Here is a 20,679-nt window from a genome sequence, read left to right on the forward strand (position 1 = left end):
AGTGACCAGTTGTCTGTCACTGCTATAGGGTTACTTCTGCTTATGTCGGGCAGCGTTCCCCTTCATTTTTCCTTATGTTTTTATCCACTCTGTCTCTGTATATTTCACACTATTGTATCTACTCAACATAGTTGTGCCTCTTTATGGAGTGTGTGGCTGGTCTTTGCCTCCATAAACCACCCCCCCCCCGCTTGTTGGTGGAGACACAAACAGCTCCATGACGTGATGTGTCACTGCTGTGCCCCTCCTGTCCCATGCTTAGCCCATGTTTAGAGTGCCTGTGGCTCTGTGGTTGACACAGCCTGGATGAGCTCTGCCTGTTGCAGGAAATACACCTGTCTTTCCTTTGCTCTCTGGCTGTGTGTTCACGCCTCCTTTTTGTATTAGCTTTATCAATTGTGTGGTTCTGGGATGTGGAGGAAGTTGGAGAAGAAGGGTTGAATGGTTTAGGCTTGGCAGAAGTTGGAGTTCCTGTTCTTCCCTCCTTTGTTCCTGTCACTGCAGCTAGCTGGTTGCTGGCTGCTTCTGCCACGGCTTTTTTGGTGACTGTGACATGTATTGTTGGATCCTTCCATGAGCTGGGTGCCCTGGCAAAAGAGACTGGAAGTTTCTCTGCCAGGTTAGTGCATTAAGTCAGCGCTGCAAGGGGTGTGAAACCTGCTAGAGCTTATGGGGAGGAGAGAGAGGAAACTTCACTACCAGAAGCAAGGCTAGAGGAAGGCAGCGGGGAGTGAGACCTCCCCTATGGTGACAGGGAGCTCAGCTGCTCTACAAAACTTTGCCCTGAGTTGGACATGCTTGCTAGTGTGTGTACTGTCTGACACAACTGTATTTAATCTGTCCATCCTGTCTGGTGACAATGTAGTTGTAGATTGACTTAATTTAACCACAGAACTAATTGCATTTTGTTAGTTACTGATACTTGCTAAAGTATTAAATACACTAGAGAAAGCAATAAATTGTGACTAAAATTTGTGAGCAGAAGTGTGCTGCTGTTTATTCAAGGTAAGACAGACAAGTTCATTTGAACTCACTTTGTATCATTCTCCTTTTGCCCCTCTTGATTCCTTTCCTTCAGTGAAAGAAATTAGAGTAAACTCTTTGTGGTCTTTCCCTCTGTCTCTGATACTACTACCCTTGAAGAAACTGCAGAAAACCTTGTGGTGCCATCACTTGGTACCAGCAAAACATTCTTCCAGCCTTTAACTGATAGGAAGTGGTTAAAATCGTGAAGCAAAAGTCCTGTAGTATTTCTGAAAAAAAAGTTTACATCGCTCATTATTAGTCATTAATATTTGCTGTTATAATTTTGGTCATTTTTAATGTTCCTGTGAATTACCCAACCCAAACACCAGAAATCTTCTGAATGAAGGTTACTGCTGTGATTTTGTTGAGGGATGTTGGAGACACTGATGTAGAGCAAGGTCATGACAAAGTCCTTTACTCTTGCAGGGAGTAGCGTGGACAATAAAGCACCTGCCTGTGCTGTGTTCCCTGTAGCAAAGCAGAGCTGCAGCTTTATCCTGACCTTGCTGATCAGGAGGGTGTAGCCTCCCTTCTTCCCATCAGTGTACCTGTTGGAGCAGTTAAATAAACCTGTTGGGAGGCATATGGTGTAGAGAAATGTCACAGGTTACTTTCTTATGGTCGTGGGGAGACCTGGGAGGACATGGGTGAATCAGTTCCTGAGTCACCAAATCCCTGTTTTGATGGGGAACTGTTTAAATCTACTAATGCTACTACAGACAGCTTCAGACACATGGCTTTCTTGCTTACCTATTTCTCATGGAGTTCATGTTGATCTCTTTTGGCTTTGAGATTTAATTGGGCTCTGAATCACAGAAACAAAGGTCTGTTTCCTTGCCTGAAATGCATCTGAAGGGAGCAGGGGTTGTAAGCACTGAAACGTGATTAGATAATAATGCCTATAAAACTTCACATCAGAAGTATGGTGAGTTATTTCATAGTAAGGCATGCTTTTTCTTTTCCCCCCAGTAGATGATAAAGAAGTCTTTGAATTATAAAACCTGAAGCAGTAATAGCTTATTTACAAATCACTAGATTTGTTAACTTAGGATGTACCACATCAGTTTGGGATTGGGGACTTGATGTTTGGAAACTGATTCTTAAAGTAGTGGTAAAGGCTGTGAGTTCAGGCACACTTTTGCAAATGTGTAGTCGTGTTTTTTTCTAAACCTACTTTGAAAATAATCTCACTGAAATCACATTTTTTTTGTCATGGTGGCTTCTCTTAAAATATGGACAGGCCAAAGATCTACTAAGGAAATGCGTTTGCAGTTCTGCTACAGTGGTGGTGACTTCCCATTAAATGAAGAAGTTGCCTGGGGAGGGGCAGTCCTTGAGTAGTAAGAACTGATCTGTGCTGGCATGTTCTAGCATTCCTAGAGTAGTTTTTGATATGCAAATAGCACTGTGAAATAATTCTTTCTCCTTTAAACAATGAGAGTTTGAGTTTCAGAGTTTAATGGAACAGGCTTTTACATTGCTGTTTCATTTTCATTTTTACTTGTAACTAAAGAACGTTTTCTCTCAATGAGTGAGGTAGACACTGTGTTAACCACATGAATCACTCTGCAGCTAAATTATTAGAAAGAAGAAGCAATTTTAATTGATGTAGAAATAACAGCTGCTGTAAGTAGCAGTTAACAATCTTGACAAACAGCAAATAATAGAAAAAACTTGCAATGTGTGCAGAGCTCTATATAAAAACCTTTGGTCTGATCCAATTTTAAAAAATTCATCAGTAAAAAGATGCATGTTTTTGAGATAATTCCTTTGTCCTTATCTGTCACTGTTGCTGAAGTTTAAATTTTCTTTGTATTTAAATTTCTGTTTACTTCCTGAGACCCCAGCTGCCAAACAGAAGATGGGCGAATGAGGTAGATGAAAGAATGTAAATGAAACTGTTGCCAATTACCATTCTAAGTAAAAGTATTCGTGGGTAGTATCTGAGTAGAACTGGTGGTTACTCATCTGAGGAGTCTTCCATTTCATCTGAGCTAAAGCACTGCTTTGGATGGGCAGGCCTATGGTGTAAGACTGGCTTGTCACTGGAGTTCCCTGGTTTGTGCTGGTTTTCTTCTGTTTCTTCAATTCTAATCTGTCTGAATGGGGCCAGCTGAGGGGCACCTTGTGCTTATTGGGGGGGATGAGGCTGAACAGGACACTTGTGCTGTTTTAGGCTTTCTGGGTGTATGATGTGGGGTTTTTTGCTCTCTTCTTTGGTGCTGTGTAACCAGAGGTAAGTTACTATGCACTTCCCAGGTAACAGGAAACTTTTGTTACTTAAAATATGAGTAATAAGCAAGTGACTTATATAACTTATTTGGAATAGGTTGTGTTCCGTGCTCAGAAAAATTATCCTCAATGTCAAACCCATATACTTTGGTCTGATTATTACTTTCTGAAGAAAATGTAGAAATAAGAACATCATTAAAGTTGTCTCTTCAGTGTTGGGTTTCAGTGGGAAGGTGCTGCAGGGCAGCTGCTTCCCAACCTCCTGGGAGTGGCAACAAACCCCTCAGGTTTGGTGTGGGTTTATAGCCCAGCTCATCTGTGGGGTTGTGGCTGAGTTGAAATCACTGGGGCTGCTGTGGGCAAACACAGCCACATTTCAAATATGAGGGGTTATGTGACCAAGAACTCTGCATACAGAATCTGTTTGTTTTGCTCAGACTTACCTAGGTGTTTTAGAACAAATTTTTGAAGAAATGTTTAGTCTGTCCTTTCTGTCCTTGGTGTTTGGGACTGAGAAGCAAGTTTGTAACTTACTTGGCAGGGCAAGGTGGAAAGTATTGCAGAAGAATAGAAAAAAAGATACAGTAAGTCAGAAGAGAAAGCTACCAAACATTCGCTTATAAGTTTGCATTTAACATTTTTCGTATCTATGTGGTGTTGTTAATGTTTATAATTTCCAGTTGGTGACTGTAGAACTGCACTTTTTGTAGCTGAAGTGAGTGACATCGAGGACAATCTTGACAGGGTGCTGGGCAGTTACACGTGTACAGCATCCCTGTCCCTACTGCTGGGAGTCTGATGGCATTAATTAAACTGATTGATTCTATATTTCTAAGGATTTATTTATTTTTAAATCTATACCTATGCCTTTCAAATGTACATTAAGAAAATGACAGACCTAAAGAAACATAGTGTGCGATGTCAGAGCATTTTCTTCTAAGGAAATCATGCAAGAATAAAGAAGGTTTGTCAAAGATCCCTCTCAAATACGTCTTAAACGTCTCTCACACTGAAACCCTTTAAATCTGAAAAGGCTTTAACAGTAAGTTGTTGCAGTCCTTCCTAATGGAGATTAATGTGTCCTGAAATCAGGTCATCTTCATTTGGTTAGTGAACCTAAATTTTTAAAATAATAATAATAAAATAAAGTTGGCTGTCACAATTATGAATTACAAAGTAAAGGGCTTTTGATGGTGATTCTGTTTCTTTGTTGTTTGATTATGATTTACATTAAGTACCAGCAAGCTGAAAAATCTTAACTATATTTCAAATTGATAATAGGAACTCAAGATGTTAATTTCCTTTGGTTTGGTCTTTTTTGTTTTGTTTTGTTTTTATCTGGGAATGTTTCAAAAACCCCCCACTGAGAAGGGAGCTTACAGTGGAAGTAGTAACAAAATCTGCAAGTTATCATAATGTTGCTGTAGCACAGCAGCAGGGCTGTTACTGAACTGATGTTAATTAAGCCTGTGCAACTGATCTTTAATGAGTACTTGCAGAATTAGAAGGACAGCGTATTTATGTGTGAACAGTGGAACTATAATTACACGAGTCCTTACAGTCATTCAGGTTTTAAATATAGATTTGAAGAGGTTTGGTTCTTTAGCCTGGAGTGTCTCATTTATGTTGGCTAAGCACATCTCGTGTAATTGGATTAAGAACTGAAGTTATGGAGATGATAGTTTCATATATTTTTGGAGGGGGGGGAATATCAGTGTTAAAATCTCTGGAAAGTGGTGTTGGTAAATAGAATATTCACTAGGAAGGTGGCAATTATACAATAGAAATCTGTGTCTTGTGTTAGGTGTACTTTGGGTGGCTTTATTTTTTCCTGTGCACATTGACCTCTGAATAGCAAATGTGCTGATTTCAGCTAAGTCAGCAGTGTCCTGTGATCTTTTTTCAGACTTAGCTTCTTCACAGCCTTGTACTCAGAACTACCTTATTTAGTTAGCATTTTTCCTGTTCTTACTTCATGCACTGAACAATGTGACTTAAATTATTGGTACTTTTTTACTAGAGCAAATAATGCTAAAAATTTCTCAAAGCAAACTCTGTCCTGATAAGCCATTTGGGGATAAAAAGGAAAATACCTAATTTTCATTGAGTACAGAAATGTTCCTACTGAAGTTACTGTTTGCAGAGCCAAGAACCCTTTGCCTCCATCTTGATGCAGGCCTTGCTGCCTGAATCAATTAGTTTAGTATCTCAAGGACATGCAAATGCAGAAGTGTCATTTTTATGTGGGCAGGAAACAGAAGAATAAATTCTGAGTAATTTAGTTATGGTTTGGGGGGGTTTTTGCCTCTCACTTATATATGCAGAATTCAGTTTAAGAACATGTATAGAAGTTTAAACTGTGTAAATGCATTTGTGATCTTTTTGAGCAGATACTGTGCTGTTTATTTGGGATTTAGATATTCCTGTGAGTTTGAGTAATGATTAGGTGCTTTGCTTTTTGCTGGTGGCAGATTTGTAACAAAAGTAACAGCTAAAGTAACTGTCTATAATGGAAGACCTTGAGGAGGAAATGCAGATTAGTGTGTGGACTGTTATGTCATTTTAATACATGCATGAGTTTTCTGTACTTCTCTGTGTGATAATGTAAATCCTGATTTTGTTGCTACTTTTTCATATGACCAAAAGATCAAGAATTTGAGAAACAGTAGATATCATTATGATCATAAACTAAACAGTTTTAAGCAGTCCAGTAGAGTGAAACATTGCTTTGCCTTCCTGATAATCTCTTCAAGAGGATTCTTTCTGTATGTGGCAGAATAATGACTTTATGGTTAACATTTACTCTGTGAATTTTAAAAGCAGCCAGGCCTCAGACCTGGGTAAATCAGTTGTGTTGCTTTGATGCACTGCGAAGAGCTCATGCTTTTGTGAAGGAGAAATCTAATTTATTGGATGATATCCCATATACATTTTGAAACTGACAAGATACAAGGATAGACTAAGAAAATAATTTGTTGCAAAAAATAATTCCTTAATGGTTTTATGAATGAGAGGAGGTTTTGAACAGAGAAAATGCCTGTCAGATGGCTGGCAAATTTACTCGTGTGGCATGAGCCTTTCTGTGAATCAGGCTTGCTGTTTGATGTTCTGAACTTTCTGTTTGATATTCTAAGACTCTATGGTATTCAGGCACATGGATAATTTTTACAGTTCATGTGTCAATAGTAATGGGCATTTAAATAGTTGTATTGTGGTTTTGGACAGGAGTCTGACAGTTGGTGCACAAACTACCTTTCTCATTTCATGAATTTGTGATCTACCTTCAGTAACGGTCCTTAAAGGAATACTTCTACTGACAGTTTTGTATGAATAAACATAAGGCAGAGCTAGTAAGAGTTTGCATGATGTGATTTTGATGTTTCGAAGCTGGTTATAGAACAAAGAGAAATAGGAGAAGCCATGTGTACTGAAATGGCTTGTCTGATAAAATTTAAAAAATATATTCTATGCAAGACAATTTCATATTTCCGTCTTTCTGTGTGCCAGATGTTAATTTAAGTAGTAACACTTGAATATCAAACACACTCAACATTCCTGTGGATTTTAAATACCCTAGTCTTCAATTATTAGTTATCTTGTAGTTATTTTTAAAAATATGTATAATTTACGTAATGCTGCAGGTCACGTAGCAAATTTTAGTGTGCTGATATTTAGAACAGCATGTTCTTGAAGGAAAGTTGAATAAAATTCAAGCCTTTGGTACAAAGGAACAGCGTGTTGTATTTAGAGTTGGACTTCTGACCATGAATGTTATCCCTTCTGCCTGTCAGAAAAGAGGTGCGAAATTTATGCTGGGAGATGGAGTTTGGTTTTCTGCTCTGTGAACTCGACCCAGGGAGGCACTGAGCCTTTGCTGTCCCTGTTTGGTGGTCTCTGCTTGGCACAGCAGTCGTGGCCATTGTGAGTCCGTTCTGGAAGTCCTATCCAGCTCTCTGATGCCTTCCTAGACTCCGCTCTCTAGTGACTCCCATGCTGCCCAGTGGGCAGTAATGGGTGTCTGAATGTTGCTAATTGTTTTGATAGAAAGGTACAACTTGTGTTTTGTTTGTCGTACTTTGTGAAAGTAATCAGAGTTGGCATTTGACTGGATTCTTGTGGTGAACTTCAATGTAAAGAACATGTGATGTTATTACAATATCACTGGTTTTATATAACATGCTGTTGTTAATATACTTTAGGTTTAGGACAACCCAAATGAGAACTAGGTGGGTGAAGAAGAAAAATAGTGTAGGTGGAGCAATGGCCTTGTGATTTTAACTGGCACTAGCAGAAGGCACTATAAAGACTCAGCTGCTTACCTGGAAATGTAGGTTATATCTTGTCTTTCCTAGACTTGTACCATTCATGTACGTTGGAGTTCCTGTTTGTATAAAGTGAGTCAGTAAATAACGACATAGGCCCCTTCTTTCTTCACTTCCTTTAACAGGAAAAGCAGAGTTCATCACATCTGCTGTGTGGCCATCCCTCCTCTTAAGGCAGATCTTAGGCTTATGCTCTTTACAACTAATAATCTCCATTAAGATTTGATCCCAAGTGCCTCTTGATTTGTTTTAGCCATATGTGTCAGGATAAGGTGAACTGCATCCTGGAAATCACGTGTTTCTACTCTGTCATTTCCAGAGGTGCTTTAGATGACTAACTGGGTTATCTCTGTGTAGATACCAGTATTTGATCAGATAAGACACACTGCAACAATAGAACAATTACATTGACTTTGCCAGACAGGGTTGTCATTGAGGATAAAAACTGTTTAAGATGACTGAGGAATCTGATGTTTCATTGAGGTTGTAGTTTCTGGCTGACTTTGTGTGTTGCTAAATTGAAGTCTGGTTAAAAGGACCACACATGTACAGAATGATTCTCCAGAAGAATCTGCAGAGAATGATTTTTAAAATTAGTACTTTAACTTCCTGAAGTACTTTATTTTGTGAAGTGTCTGATTTTGTCCTGTTTATTCTATCCTACTTGATTTATCCCAAAAAGTATGATGAAAAATGACAAAGTGAAACATTAAATGTGCTTACTATTGCAAAATATATTTTCTATATTGTCAGTATCAATCTTGCAAGACTTTGTTTGAAAATATTTTCAGTTGATTTGAGATGAAAAGCCTTTAATATGTAGTAATTAAAAGATATGTAAGCTTCTGTTTGGTTGAAAAACAGCTTACCTGCAATTAGCTTTGATAAATGAATGAAATCCCAGGGTCTTTAAAATTTCTTGATGACTAAAAGTAGTGCGAGAAAAGATACTAAATGTACTCAAAGAACATTTAAACTTTTCCAGGGCTGTGGGTGTACCATATGCATTTTGTAGTTTTTATTTTATAGAGTTCCAAGTGCTTATTTTTTTTAATGGGTCACCTGTTACCATTTGAGAGGCTTGACGAGGAAAGGAGACTGGCCTTTCCAATGTGAAACCAGTAAATTTGAGGAAAACACCACTACACTGTATTTCTGTCTTCTTCTACTCTAGTGCTTATGCATTCTCCTCGTTCGAGATTGGACTCATTTGACTGACTGCTTCAGTGCAAAGGCATATAGGGCAAACAAACCACTTTTTCCAATATGAGGGAACAATAAAACTATTAATTTATATGTAAAATGCACTTATGGTAACCAAGCATGAGATAGATGTATGTATTCACCTAATAACTAAATATGGAGTTCAAATTCAGATTTTGTCTGTTACACCAAAGCTGCAGTCTCCCCTCTGACTGTCAGACAGAGTGTTCTGCTTTTGTGAAAGTGTATTACCAAAATACTCAGCTTCTGAAGTGGACAAGAAGGGTAAATGCTTGCTGAGGACTCTAGTCTTCACAGCAAATCTGAAACTTTCCTCAGGTTTTGGTAAAGAAGGTCCATTTGGTATAACTGAATTGTAGAGAGCGAATGGTCCTTAGCTCTCCTGCAACAAAGGTTTTGCCAGCTTATGGTGGTTTGGACACAACAGTGCTCCTCCATCTGTGGGATAAGGTATGAGTTAGCAACTAAGGAAATTACAAAAGGAAAGGGACAGGTACTACTTTACTTTTCTGAAATCAAGGCAAACACAAGATTTATATTAAGATTATATGATATCTTTCTGTTTAATTACACACTACTCTGACCTCCAGTTGCCTATACTTTCCACAATGTTTTCAGTGCAGGTGGTTAAGTCTTGCTGTACCAGTTCTGAGCGTATTGATCCTCATAATCCTGTATTGGGGATATCTAGTGAAATTTATTCTTTCTGCATTGGCTGCAGTTGAGGTACAACTTTCCAAATCTGGGATTCATATCTTCACTCTTCTTCAAGTTGTTATTACTTACAGCTTTTAAAAGCAAAGTTGACATGATTCTTTAGCCCCTGACTGGTAACTCCAGATCATGGGGCTAGTAGGGTGTAGTCTTTAGATGTCCTATCTTTTGTCTTCTGCAGTTGGTTAGCTTGATGGTTATATTTATGACTCCACTTCCTGACCTTACTACATATTTGAGTTTTCAAATGTTGAAATCCTTCATTCCATCTGCTGCTTCTCTGTTCAAGATTCTGTGTAGTTGCTGAGATTTAAAAGATTAAAGCAGTTCTGTGATGTTTGCAAATTTTCAACACAAGAGGTTTCTGCACAGCCCCATTGGTTTCTTGAGCTTGTTTCTGCTGCCCTTATTTTATTGCAACATCTTGATACTATAATCCTACTTCCTTATCTGATAGTAAGGCCTCATAAAAAGGTTTTGACTCATTCTTGGATGTTGGAATCATTGGTCAAAGTTGTGCAGGACATGTATTGTAATGTGTTGCATTCTTATCAACTGACAGTGTAATCAAATTCTCATCTGTGAAGTTCTTATGGTCACCGTTGTGTCCCCATCTTGTTAACAGATGTCTCATCATAAGCAAGACACTTAAGTTGAAAGATGAAGAAAATCCTGCTGCTCAGACTCTTTGTGGAGGAAAAGCGTTGCTAATTTCCTGCTTAGGCTTGCTATCAGGCTCTCCTGGGATGAAAACAAGCTTAGGAAAAAAAAATTAGGCAAAACTATTGGGAAAAGAACACTGTTAGGCATTGCTGCCAATTCAGCGCAGAAGAGGAATGAGAGCAAAAGCTTGAGTATTTAGGGGCAGCTTGTAGCACAGAGGTCCTTACAGACTGTGTGTGATAACATTCAATGCTGGTGCAAGTTTAGTGGTAATCAGTTTGACTTCCAGCCATGGATATTAAAGGCAATAGAACCTGTTCCTTTTTGAGGACTGATTTGTTTATAATGTTCATTATCTTTTGAATCATGTGTAGTAAAGCAGTAAAGAGCAAACCAAGTGAAGCGTTAGTCATAAAAGGATTTGTCCTGTTTCTTTGTTATATCAAAGACCATGTGATTTATTGAGGAGAAACTAAACTTTTTAGGTGAAAGCAGCCTTAAAAAGTAGTACCTACAGGCAGACCTTTGCTTTAATGATTCTATGAATTCAGTAAATACCCTTGCTTTATTTAATTTGATTATTTTGTAAGAGGAGAAATATGCCTTGAGAGGAGTAGAAGAATGACCCTTCTAATATTGAGGACTTGATTCTTGTTTCTCTGGGGATATTTGAAATGCAGATAACGCTTGCTATGGACCTTGACTTATTCATCAACATGATAATCTTCTGTTCAGGAATGCATTTCCATATTTCAATCCACCAAGCTCCCTGAAAATTTTCGGGGTTTCGGGGTAGCGGTTCACATTTCTGATTAAAAGTCCTACTCTCATATAGGGCACATAGAGGTTTTTCCATGTTTTGTGGCAATGACTGAAGCATTAATAATGTAAAGAGTAGTAGCATGAATGAGGAATTTTATCTTAGCATGTCAGGGAGCGTTCATCATCTCTTCCTCAGTATAGAGGGACTCTGTGCCAGCAGGGAAAAATCTCTGCAGTCCCAAACCAGGACTTCAATGGGCTCTATGACTGGCTGCAACAGTGTTCTTTCTTCAGACCATATTAATGGTTGTGACACATAACTTGTAAAACTCTTCTATCTATCCATGCTGTTAGCCAAAGTTATTAGGCCTTATTGTTCAGTGTATGACTTCTTTGTCCCTCCATATGTCAAGTTGCTTTTTTAGTCTGTGGTTATCCGATGCCATTATACATGTACCAACTGTATTCCTTGTTAGCATTTTGGTGGAGGTGCCTCTAGATAGATTTTTATGTCTCACTATAGATGCAGGAAATCAAATGAAGTACAATGAGCAGCTGAGATGCTGGAGGGGAGGTCTGCCATTCAGGAGGGGGTGGGAGGGCAGAGAGAGAGACAAACAGATCAGATCAGATAGGTGAGCAAATATAGCATCTTCTGTGGTAAACCTGCATTTTAATTTGCCTTTATGTTATATTTGCAGCTCATAGTCTATCCTCTGATTAATGTCTACTGTCCATTTTGCTATCTGTCACCTGACAGGCTCTGACATAGAGGAGGAGACATTCCTGTAAATCATCAGGTCCATATTCTTACCATACACTTATGTATCTCATCTTATTTCCAGTTTTTCACATTCCATAGAATGTTGACTGAAAGGAAATGTCATCTGCAGTGAAGTCCAAGTTGTGCATTGAGGAGCTGTTCTGCATTGAATATGTGCAAGTAAGAGAGCTGTGTCTTTCCAAGAGTTGAGGACAAGACCTTAGCAATAATGCTATTAAAATTGCTGTGGTGAAAATCAGTTATTTCCATTTCATGAGTCCAAATACATGAATGTATTGAGAAGTTCCAGACTGAATAGAAATTGACTTTGTGTACTAGTTCCTGTTCTTCTGAAAGTATATTCAAAAGGTCAATTGAAACTTTCCTAAATTAAAATTAAAAAATGAAACTACCGGAAAATACTTTATTACTTTATGATGATGAATATTTTTATAGTGACATGTGTTAATTCTAGAATTAATAATTAATGGTTAATTATCTATAGCATCTTTGACTTCTCCAATTTGTCGTGTGTCAGCATCTGGTTTATAATGACTACTGATGCCAGCCTCCTCACTTACAGAAACAGAGTCTAAAAATGCAAGCTAGAATGTGAAAGCTGAGTGAAAGGCTAAAGGCAGGATGTGTCCTCGGTGGCAGTTAGAAGTTGTTTGAAGAAGAGCTGACTTGAGAAGTCCTGGTGATCGCTGCTCTTTTGCAAGAGCAAACAGACCCAGCAACCCCTGACTGTGGCCGTGGTGTGCTTGGCTTTATGGTCAGCAGGGTGTAGTGGATCAGTCCAGACTAAGTTGTTTCCTTAGCACATGGCTGCAGCTTCAGATCTAAGACTGACCCATTCTCTTCTTTGAGGAGGTTTTGGCTGTCATTGTTTGGTTGCTGGGCTTCTCGAAGTACCTTAACCTGGAAGAAAGTCTTTCACTGGTCACTTAAAGGGAGTGCCATGATGGAGATCAGAGTTCAGCTGCTCTTCACTTCTGCTGGGCTGGGTAACTGGTGATATTATCCTCATTTAAAAAGGTTGCTAAGTCAGGTCTTGAGTTTTTTTCCATCATCTCCTACATTCCTCCTGCACTGCAGCTGTGCAGGAAGCTGTATCTATCAAATTAACTGTGTTTCAGGGGGGGGTGGGGTGGTTGGAGGAGAGGAGTCACAGCAGAGGAAAGAAACACATTCCTGAGAGTCCTCATTACGGATCATGAAGAGTATTGGAGACTGCTCATTTATACAAGTTGTTCTCCACCCTTAAACAGCTGTTCTGGTTTTGTGCATTGCCATGCAGTGTTGGAACATCTTGGGAAGCCACAGGTGTTTGACTTTGACTCATACATTGGGGCCAATTTGATCCTGATTCCCAATGCTGGAGCCTCCTGGCTGAGATCACTGTGACGCAAACCTTGCTCCCAGCTCCCACTTCACTGAGGAGCAGGAGTTTTTTTACATGTCAGGTTTGGCACTGGGTCTTCAGCTGTTTCACCACCACTTCCTATGTTTATAGCTGGAGGTTGTATCTTGGCTGTGGACATGACATTTACTCTGAGTTATGACAGTGTTCTGTGAACTTTCCTCTTGACACAAATGTTTCAGAGAGAAATGCACCTTTGTATTCTGTGGCTTCAGAAAGTATTAAAACAAGGATAGAATTAACATGGCGGAGTTTAGATCAGTTGTTTTCGATGTATTGCTAACCCATTATGAAAACAATTTTTGTGACTAGGTACATAATTGGATGTATATGTCTGTATTCTGATAGTCTGAGGGCATCCTGTGTTGTTCTTGTGCTTATAATCCAGTGCTGGACTAACACTGAATGTATTTGTATGATAATTACTTCTACTCATTTTTATGTGATGGAAATAGTGAATGTAGCCATTTCTGTGCAAAGAAACATGGATTTGGCTGGAACCCAGCACCTGTTTGATCCATATCCAGCTGTAGGGCCCAGATGTGCCATCCCTTCTTCATGTGGCAGTGGTGGGAAATAGCCCAGAGAACCAACCTGGTGTCTCAAAGGCTTGTGGCATTTCAAAGATGACCTGCAGTGAACCAGGTATAGAGGGGCTGTGTGTCTCCCTTCTCCCATGATATCTCTATCTGCTTTGTTTTATACTTCTCTTTTCTTGACCTGCCCCTCATTTTTTCAGTCTTTTGATCTTCTGTTGTTACTTCTTACATCTGAGCTTATTCTATCTTAGAAATTTCCTCTTGGAATAGAACTTTAACTCCTGAGCAGATGTGTTGTCTTCATTCTGCCTGTTCTAACTGCCGTTATCTCTCTTCTTCATCTTGAATCTTAGGCTCATTGAGTGTTGTGGAGCTGGAACTCTTTGCTAGTTAAAGACACTAAAAAAAATTATATTCTTATCAGATCTTGCTGCAGTTCTGTAAACAAACTAGTTAATCATGCTTTTATGTTAATAGAAGAAACAAAATTTTGTTACACTGTGATTATAAACAAACAAATAGAAAATTGTGATCTAAATATTGAGATACTTTCCTTCCTTCGGTTTTTTGGTTTGTTTTTTTTTTTCTCCTTAATGCTTTCTTAAACAAGATTATCTAGAGACTTAGATGGAAATGAATCCTTTATGTAAGAAAATAAAAGAGAAATTGATATTGCCTGAAATCCTTCATGGTCTGAAGCTAGAGAAGAGGAAGAAGCCAAAATGTATTTGCAGGAATCTGCTTAGATATAAAACCTAGGATGTAACTGTGGGAATGGATTTGGATACAAAAACTGGAATGCAGCTATGTGCAGTGAAATCTGCAAAAAGCTAGGAATGTCATGCTCAGTGTTTGAGATCTGCAGGCAGTTGGCAGTGCTTTTTCAGAACTATTCTAGTAAAAAAACCTGTTTTTCATGAGTTTGGGGCCTGATCCAGTCTTTCTTTTTTCTTTTTTTATTTTTTGTGTTTTTGGCTTGTACTCATGTGAACTAGGATGGAATTAGCAAGAGACAGTAAAGCTGTGGTTCTGTGTAGTCTATCCTGAGTGGTGAAATTGTCTTAAAAAATTTCTACTCCAAATTGTACTTCCCTACCTGTATAGTTTTTTCCAGGGAAGAGCTGGGGATTTTTGTAGGACTGAAATGTGAACTGTCTGATCCAATTTTCCAAAAAGCATTACAGAAAACTTCCTATTACATTTTTTTTTCCCCCCAAGATGGGCTACTACTGGTAAACACCGTGGCTTCATGAACAGTTACGCTGGAATGACTGAAAGAATGGGTGCCCTGTGATGGGACAAGGGTATTTGTTGCCAGAAATTAGTACATTCAGGCTTTCAAGGCAATAGCTCGATGAAGCAGCAACATCCATATACTCTGAACAGTGTTGTCCATCCTCAGTCTTCTGTTTCTTCAGGTAGCAATAAGGAAAGAGGTGTCAAAGGAAACACCAGCTCTCAAGCAAAAACAGGTTATGCTTTAGCAATGCTCCGTGAAATCAGCTTTTACTGGCAGGTTAAATTTAACTGGCCTGGAAGATTCAACCAGTCTAGACAAGAGGTAAATGATATAAAGAAGTGTGCCATCTCAACTTCCTGCAAGTCAACTGACACGTGGCAAATGCTGTGTTTTTTCTTAATCTCATTGCAAGGTCAGTCATGACATAACTGCAGGTTTGCAGGTTTGAGCCAGGAGAGTCACCAAAAGAGTTACTTAAGCAATTTCACTCCGACTTTCAGTTTCTTTCCTTTGTCATTACCTTGAAACATACTACTGGCTGTACAAGAATAGAGGAAATCTATTTCCATGTGACAATCATTAGGATTAATAAAAGTTGATCTCAAATCTTTATCAATAAACTATGTTTTATCGGTGATGTTGTTTTTTCTTCTTTTTACCATCAAATTTTCTGCAATTCTTGTAGTTCTCTAAAATCTATGCTGTTTTGTAGTTGAAATTGAAGTGAAACTCTGATGCCAATAAACGAGTTAAATGAACATGTCCTTGCCCCTTCCCCTCAGTCCCAGAGTATTTTTGTGTAAAGTTTTAAAGGAAAACATTTTTTACTCTTGCAGGGCAACTTTAGAAGAAGTAGAAGGAGATGTGACAGAACTGGAACTGAAACTTGACAAGGTAAGCTTTTTAATTCAACAATGTTTGTTCTTAAAAATATCGAAAGATGTGTTTAGATTTTGTTTTAAAGTTCACAACTGGGAAGTCTCAGGGGCTGACCAAGCCCTCAACTCCCGCAGAGGAAAGAGATTGGGGTCGAGGGCACAGCTGGGGAGAACCGGGCTAGAGTAACAGCAGGAATAGTCGCTGTGGACTCACCCTGTCCCAGCTGAGGGTGTGTATTGAGCAGTGCCCTCCCAACCCGGCCTCCTCGCATCCCTGTGGCTCAGCCCCCCAGGGAGCTACGTGCAATCGCTGCATCCAGAGCCTGTTTTATGACAACTGCACACTGTGGGGACATCTGGATACCCTTTGTTTTAAAGTCCATGCTTTCTCTCATTGGTAATCTGAGGCACAGTCACAGTAGGCCAGGTATATATATATACACACCTATATATATCCTTCACTGCTGTCTGGAGGACTTAACTACCGTAAAATTTATCCTTTTTGTCATGCTTTGTGCACGTCTAAAAATTATATGTAGCATCTTTTCAACACCTTACAGTCCATTTATTGCTTTCCTCACCATTAGAGGCTTTTGTTCTTTCTTTGCCAGTATTTTCAAAGTGGTTTATTTTTGGGTTTCATTTGTATAAAATCTTCTTTCCTTTGCATTTTAAGTGCTTAAAATTATTTTTGTCTGTATTTTCACATGGCAGGCAGATGTCGTTTGCTCGCGTCCTTAGCTGCTTTTTGAATACATACTTTTGCTCTTGCAGCTGTGAGTTGGCTGCAGAAAGCTAGAGAGAAAGTTGGTGTTCTTGTTTACTTCTTGTAATAATATTTCTAGTTTTTGTAGTTAATAATCTAACCATTTGCTCTTTGAAAATAAATGCAAGAAACTTAATTTTAGTTTGGTGTGAATCTTGGTGAAACTGATGAGTATAAGAGACATTTTTACTGTAGGGATGATGCATCTGTTTTGGTAGATCAAATTGTAACTATTTAAGGTATCTGAAAAATCTTGGAAGCTTGACTTTTCCACCAGTCTAAACGACCTGAAAAATCTATTTTGGAAGTTTGACTTTTCCATCAATCTAAAAGGGTCATTTCTGGGGACAAGAATTTTCAAATTCCATAAGGGACATTATTCAGGGCCTTGTACAACACTGAAGTTGAAAGCTAAGCTGCTTTTGTGAGCTGAATTAACTATGGCCTGAGGGTAATGATTTGTCTAGGCTTGACTGGTAACTTTTTCTGCTCAGTTATTCACACTAAACTGAGTTTTATTGTCCCATAATTGTGACTTTCAGCTACACTGTTTGCGGTTTTCTTCTCTCTGGAAGAAAGGACACTGGGTTCAGGCTTGTGAACAAAAGTGAAGGAAAAATGTTCATGTTGATAGTGATTTTTCTGTCCATTGTTCAAGCAATTCATCAGAATGCTGGAGATCATGCTCAGCTTTCTGCTTTTCCTGCTTTTGATCTGAGTCAAAAATTACTGGGTAAATAAGGTAGGAAGGACATTTGAGTGATTTCTTTGCCCCAGTATAGGATCAAGTACCTCTGTGTTGCTTTTCTTGAAAATTTGTCTGGCATCCTTGAAAAATCTTTCAGAGATGAAGGTTCAATCTTCTGATTTTATTCTCAGTTTGGTTTAGAATGGGGGAATCAATTACAACATGCCCTTTTTCAAGAGAGCACCTTGGCAATTGCATTAACCATTCTTTCTTTCATTAATGGCCCAGTGCATGAATGGTTCAAAAAGTGGGAAAACATCACAAAGTACTGAGGACCTTCCTGTCAGACTGTGCAGTACTGTGAGGGCTCAGGTGCTACCCAAAGCAGTGAGTGGTGGGGATGGACACCCATCAGACACTTGTCTGTTATATGAGTGAAAACATGAATTCATCTTCTGAGGTGTAACCACCTCTCTTCAGCTGAGCTTTGTGCACAGAGCCCTCTGCTTTCCCGTGCCTGTGTTCAGAGTGGCTCAAGATGAAACAACGGGTGTGGGTTTCTTTTTTTGTTTGTTCTGATTGTTTGTTTGGTTTTTCCTTGGAAACATCAATTTGCTTGGGTTCTAAATAGTAATGTTTTAGTTGCTGTGGTTTTTGCCCCCATATAGCCCTCTCTTGAAATATATGCAAAATCTTAGTTAAAGAATTTATAAAGAGTACTAACTTTCCCAATGGCATACCAGTTGACCTAGGGTAGTATTTTTATAGCTGTCACTATACAATAAAAAGCTTTTCATAAAATCCAGGGCTCTGTACATTTAGAATTAAACTTTTCAAATCTGTATTTCATAGCCTTAACTAAGCTCAGTGTGTTCATGCTTATATGATGATGTAAAAAACAAACAAAAGCCTTCTGCTTTCTCTTTTTTTTCCCCTCATTTTAGCTGGTGAAACTTTGTATTGCAATGATTGATACTGGGAAAGCATTTTGTACAGCCAACAAGCAGTTCATGAATGGAATTCGAGACCTTGCACAATATTCCTTTAAAGATGCGTTGGTTGAGGTAAGTTCCTTAAGAGGTCAAAATGAAGGGAGAGAAACAAACTTAAAAAGGGTAAAATATAACAGTTGGCAAGAGAAGTAGTTGAAGTTTATGCCTTTTTTTTTCCTTTGAGATGTCTTTAACAGTGAGTTTTTTTGGCTGTGGTGCAATGCAAGTGTCTGTGTTGTTTAGTTTCACCTCTAACCTGCAGTGGCAGGGGTTTTGCAAATTCCAGAAAATAGGTATTAGATTAGTGTGTGTACTAGTGATTACAACACATTAACTAGTTTTTTTGAGTAAGAGTACTAAACATTAAAAATATTAAGTAGTGCAATATTACATATTGTAAATTAATATGTTGAATTACATGAACTTCCCATAGTATTTAGTCAATCTTAGTTTTTCCTGCTTTGCTGCAGTTGGGTATTTTATATACAGGTAGCAGTAACATTTTTGTTGCTTGTAGCTGTAATAAATTTAGTTTATATTACCCCGATGTTCTCGTAATATAATGGTTTTAGTCTAATAATCATGCTATAAGGCAAATGAATTTCCATGTCATTTACTGAAAAGCTGTAAACCTCTGAAATGTTGGTTTTGTACTGTGTGTTTTGTAGGGTTTAACTTAAACCGCTTTGATTTTCTCTTTACAGAACAGTTTGACAAAGTTCTCTGACACATTACAGGAAATGATCAATTATCACAATGTGAGTTTTTCTAGCTGAAAAGGTTTTCTTGTTGATAGTGTTTGTAAAGTCATGGTTTAAGTTTAAATATGTCTCATTTCATACTTGTAAATTTATTCATGTTATGTCTACCAAGTGTTTATAAATATCCCTTTCTCTGCAGATTTTTATCTTGGTTTATTTTTCATTTGGAATTTGTAAACCATGCTAAAACCCAATGTTTTAAGACAGTAAATCCTGGATAGTTTCACCTTTCTAAATCAAACTGATGGATAGCAGTTAAAAACTAAGAGCATATTTCTTTGCCTGTCTGAAATAATGATTACTTTTTCCATAATTTCTACTTCCCCCATCCTTTATAATGCATTTTAAAATGAACCCTCTCTTGTTTGCATATAGTTTTCTTTTTGGAAGTATGACAGATTTAGACAAGTGTAGGGAAAGTAGAAAATGCTAGGATTTAAGACTGACAGTGATTTTTGTCACGTCAGAGTTCATCAGAAAGTCCATTTTTGCCTGGATTGAAATCTACTTTGTTTGTTTTACTCTAAAGACTTGTATCCTTAAAGCCAAAGGCATTTGTTCATTCTTCTATTTTCTTCCTCTTCCTTCACTGCTTTGGTAAAATTTGGCAGAGCACAGCTCTGCCTTTCGGGCAGTTTGAAGGCAGAAAGCAAAGAACAGGGGACATTAAAAGAAGATTCTTTTGCAGATCTGAGTAGGACCAGTCTGAGTTCTGTCCTGCTTCTTTTCCCTCCATGCCCTTGCTGTGCTCAGGCATAGTGAGTAGAACTGTGGCTTTTACCAAAATGTAGAAACATCAGTAGTAAGGCACATTGTGGGGTTCCGATGTAGTGCTTTGCCAGACATGCTGTGGTCCTGCAGAGCTTCCTGGCTCAGAGTGTCAGCTCTGTTGACCAAGTTGAAGGGGTAGGGGATGCTCCCACTGAGATCTGAATGACTGTCAGTTTTTTCATATGAGGTTTTGTTTCAAATATGTTCAGGAACCAGCCTAATGCAGTATCTTCACTGATTCAGCACGGGGGAGTAACTTTGACAGCTTATGGCAAACAGTAACTTTGTTAGAGTGTATGAAAGGTGGTGTGTTGGAAAGACTGTAAATCCAGTCAGACTGTGATCTGGGCACTTATTAGTGTTTTTTTGGGGGAAAAACTGTGTATGTATTTTTCTGCCTAGCACATTTTTTTTCTTCATTACTGTAAGCAGAATTGCAAGGCTCATGTTTCTGGGAGCCCTCTAATCATTTGAGTTCCCATCTGGTTATACTCTTTTGCTATTGATCTTGATTGGTGCACTCCTCAGGCACTGGCAAGCTTAAATGTCAGCAGTGGGAGTATCCCAGCATGACTTCCAGCTTGTCAAGAAGTTCTTTATCTATTCTAGTTGTCTGTTTTTCTAGTTTCCCAAAGTGGTAGTACAAACAGGATCTTCCGCGTGTTACTGGTAGATATGGGACAACTCTGGTTGGAACAGGCCTCAGGAGTTGTATGGTTCAACTTCCAACCTAAATCAGTGTCAGATACGAGGTTGGAGCAGGTTGCTTAGGTTTTCATCCCATTTGGTCTTGAAAACCACAAGAGAACCACAAAAACAAAGAGACTGGATGAAAGATAAAGTACCACTGTAAATGGGTGACTTAGACTCAATTGTCTTTTCCCTCTTTCAGTGTTTCTAGAAAGAGACACAAGC

The 20,679-nt window shown here is 38.6% G+C and overlaps 1 protein-coding gene across 5 annotated transcripts in view; it reads left to right on the forward strand.

Annotated features, from left to right (window-relative positions):
- Nucleotides 1-20,679, forward strand: part of ACAP2 (ArfGAP with coiled-coil, ankyrin repeat and PH domains 2) — a 64,458-nt gene that overhangs the window by 843 nt on the left and 42,936 nt on the right. For all 5 annotated transcript variants that reach the window (XR_007627900.1, XM_050307964.1, XM_050307966.1 and 2 more), the window contains exons 2-4: nt 15,745-15,802; nt 18,185-18,304; nt 18,937-18,990. Coding sequence is in view for 4 of the 5 variants with exons in the window: in XM_050307964.1 (XP_050163921.1) it covers nt 15,745-15,802; nt 18,185-18,304; nt 18,937-18,990 (232 nt within the window). In the remaining variant the exon portion in view is untranslated. The remainder of the gene's footprint in view (nt 1-15,744; nt 15,803-18,184; nt 18,305-18,936; nt 18,991-20,679) is intronic.

Source organism: Myiozetetes cayanensis, unplaced genomic scaffold (genome assembly GCF_022539395.1).
Source record: "Myiozetetes cayanensis isolate MyiCay16 unplaced genomic scaffold, myiCay2020 scf13, whole genome shotgun sequence".
Classification (NCBI taxonomy): domain Eukaryota; kingdom Metazoa; phylum Chordata; class Aves; order Passeriformes; family Tyrannidae; genus Myiozetetes; species Myiozetetes cayanensis.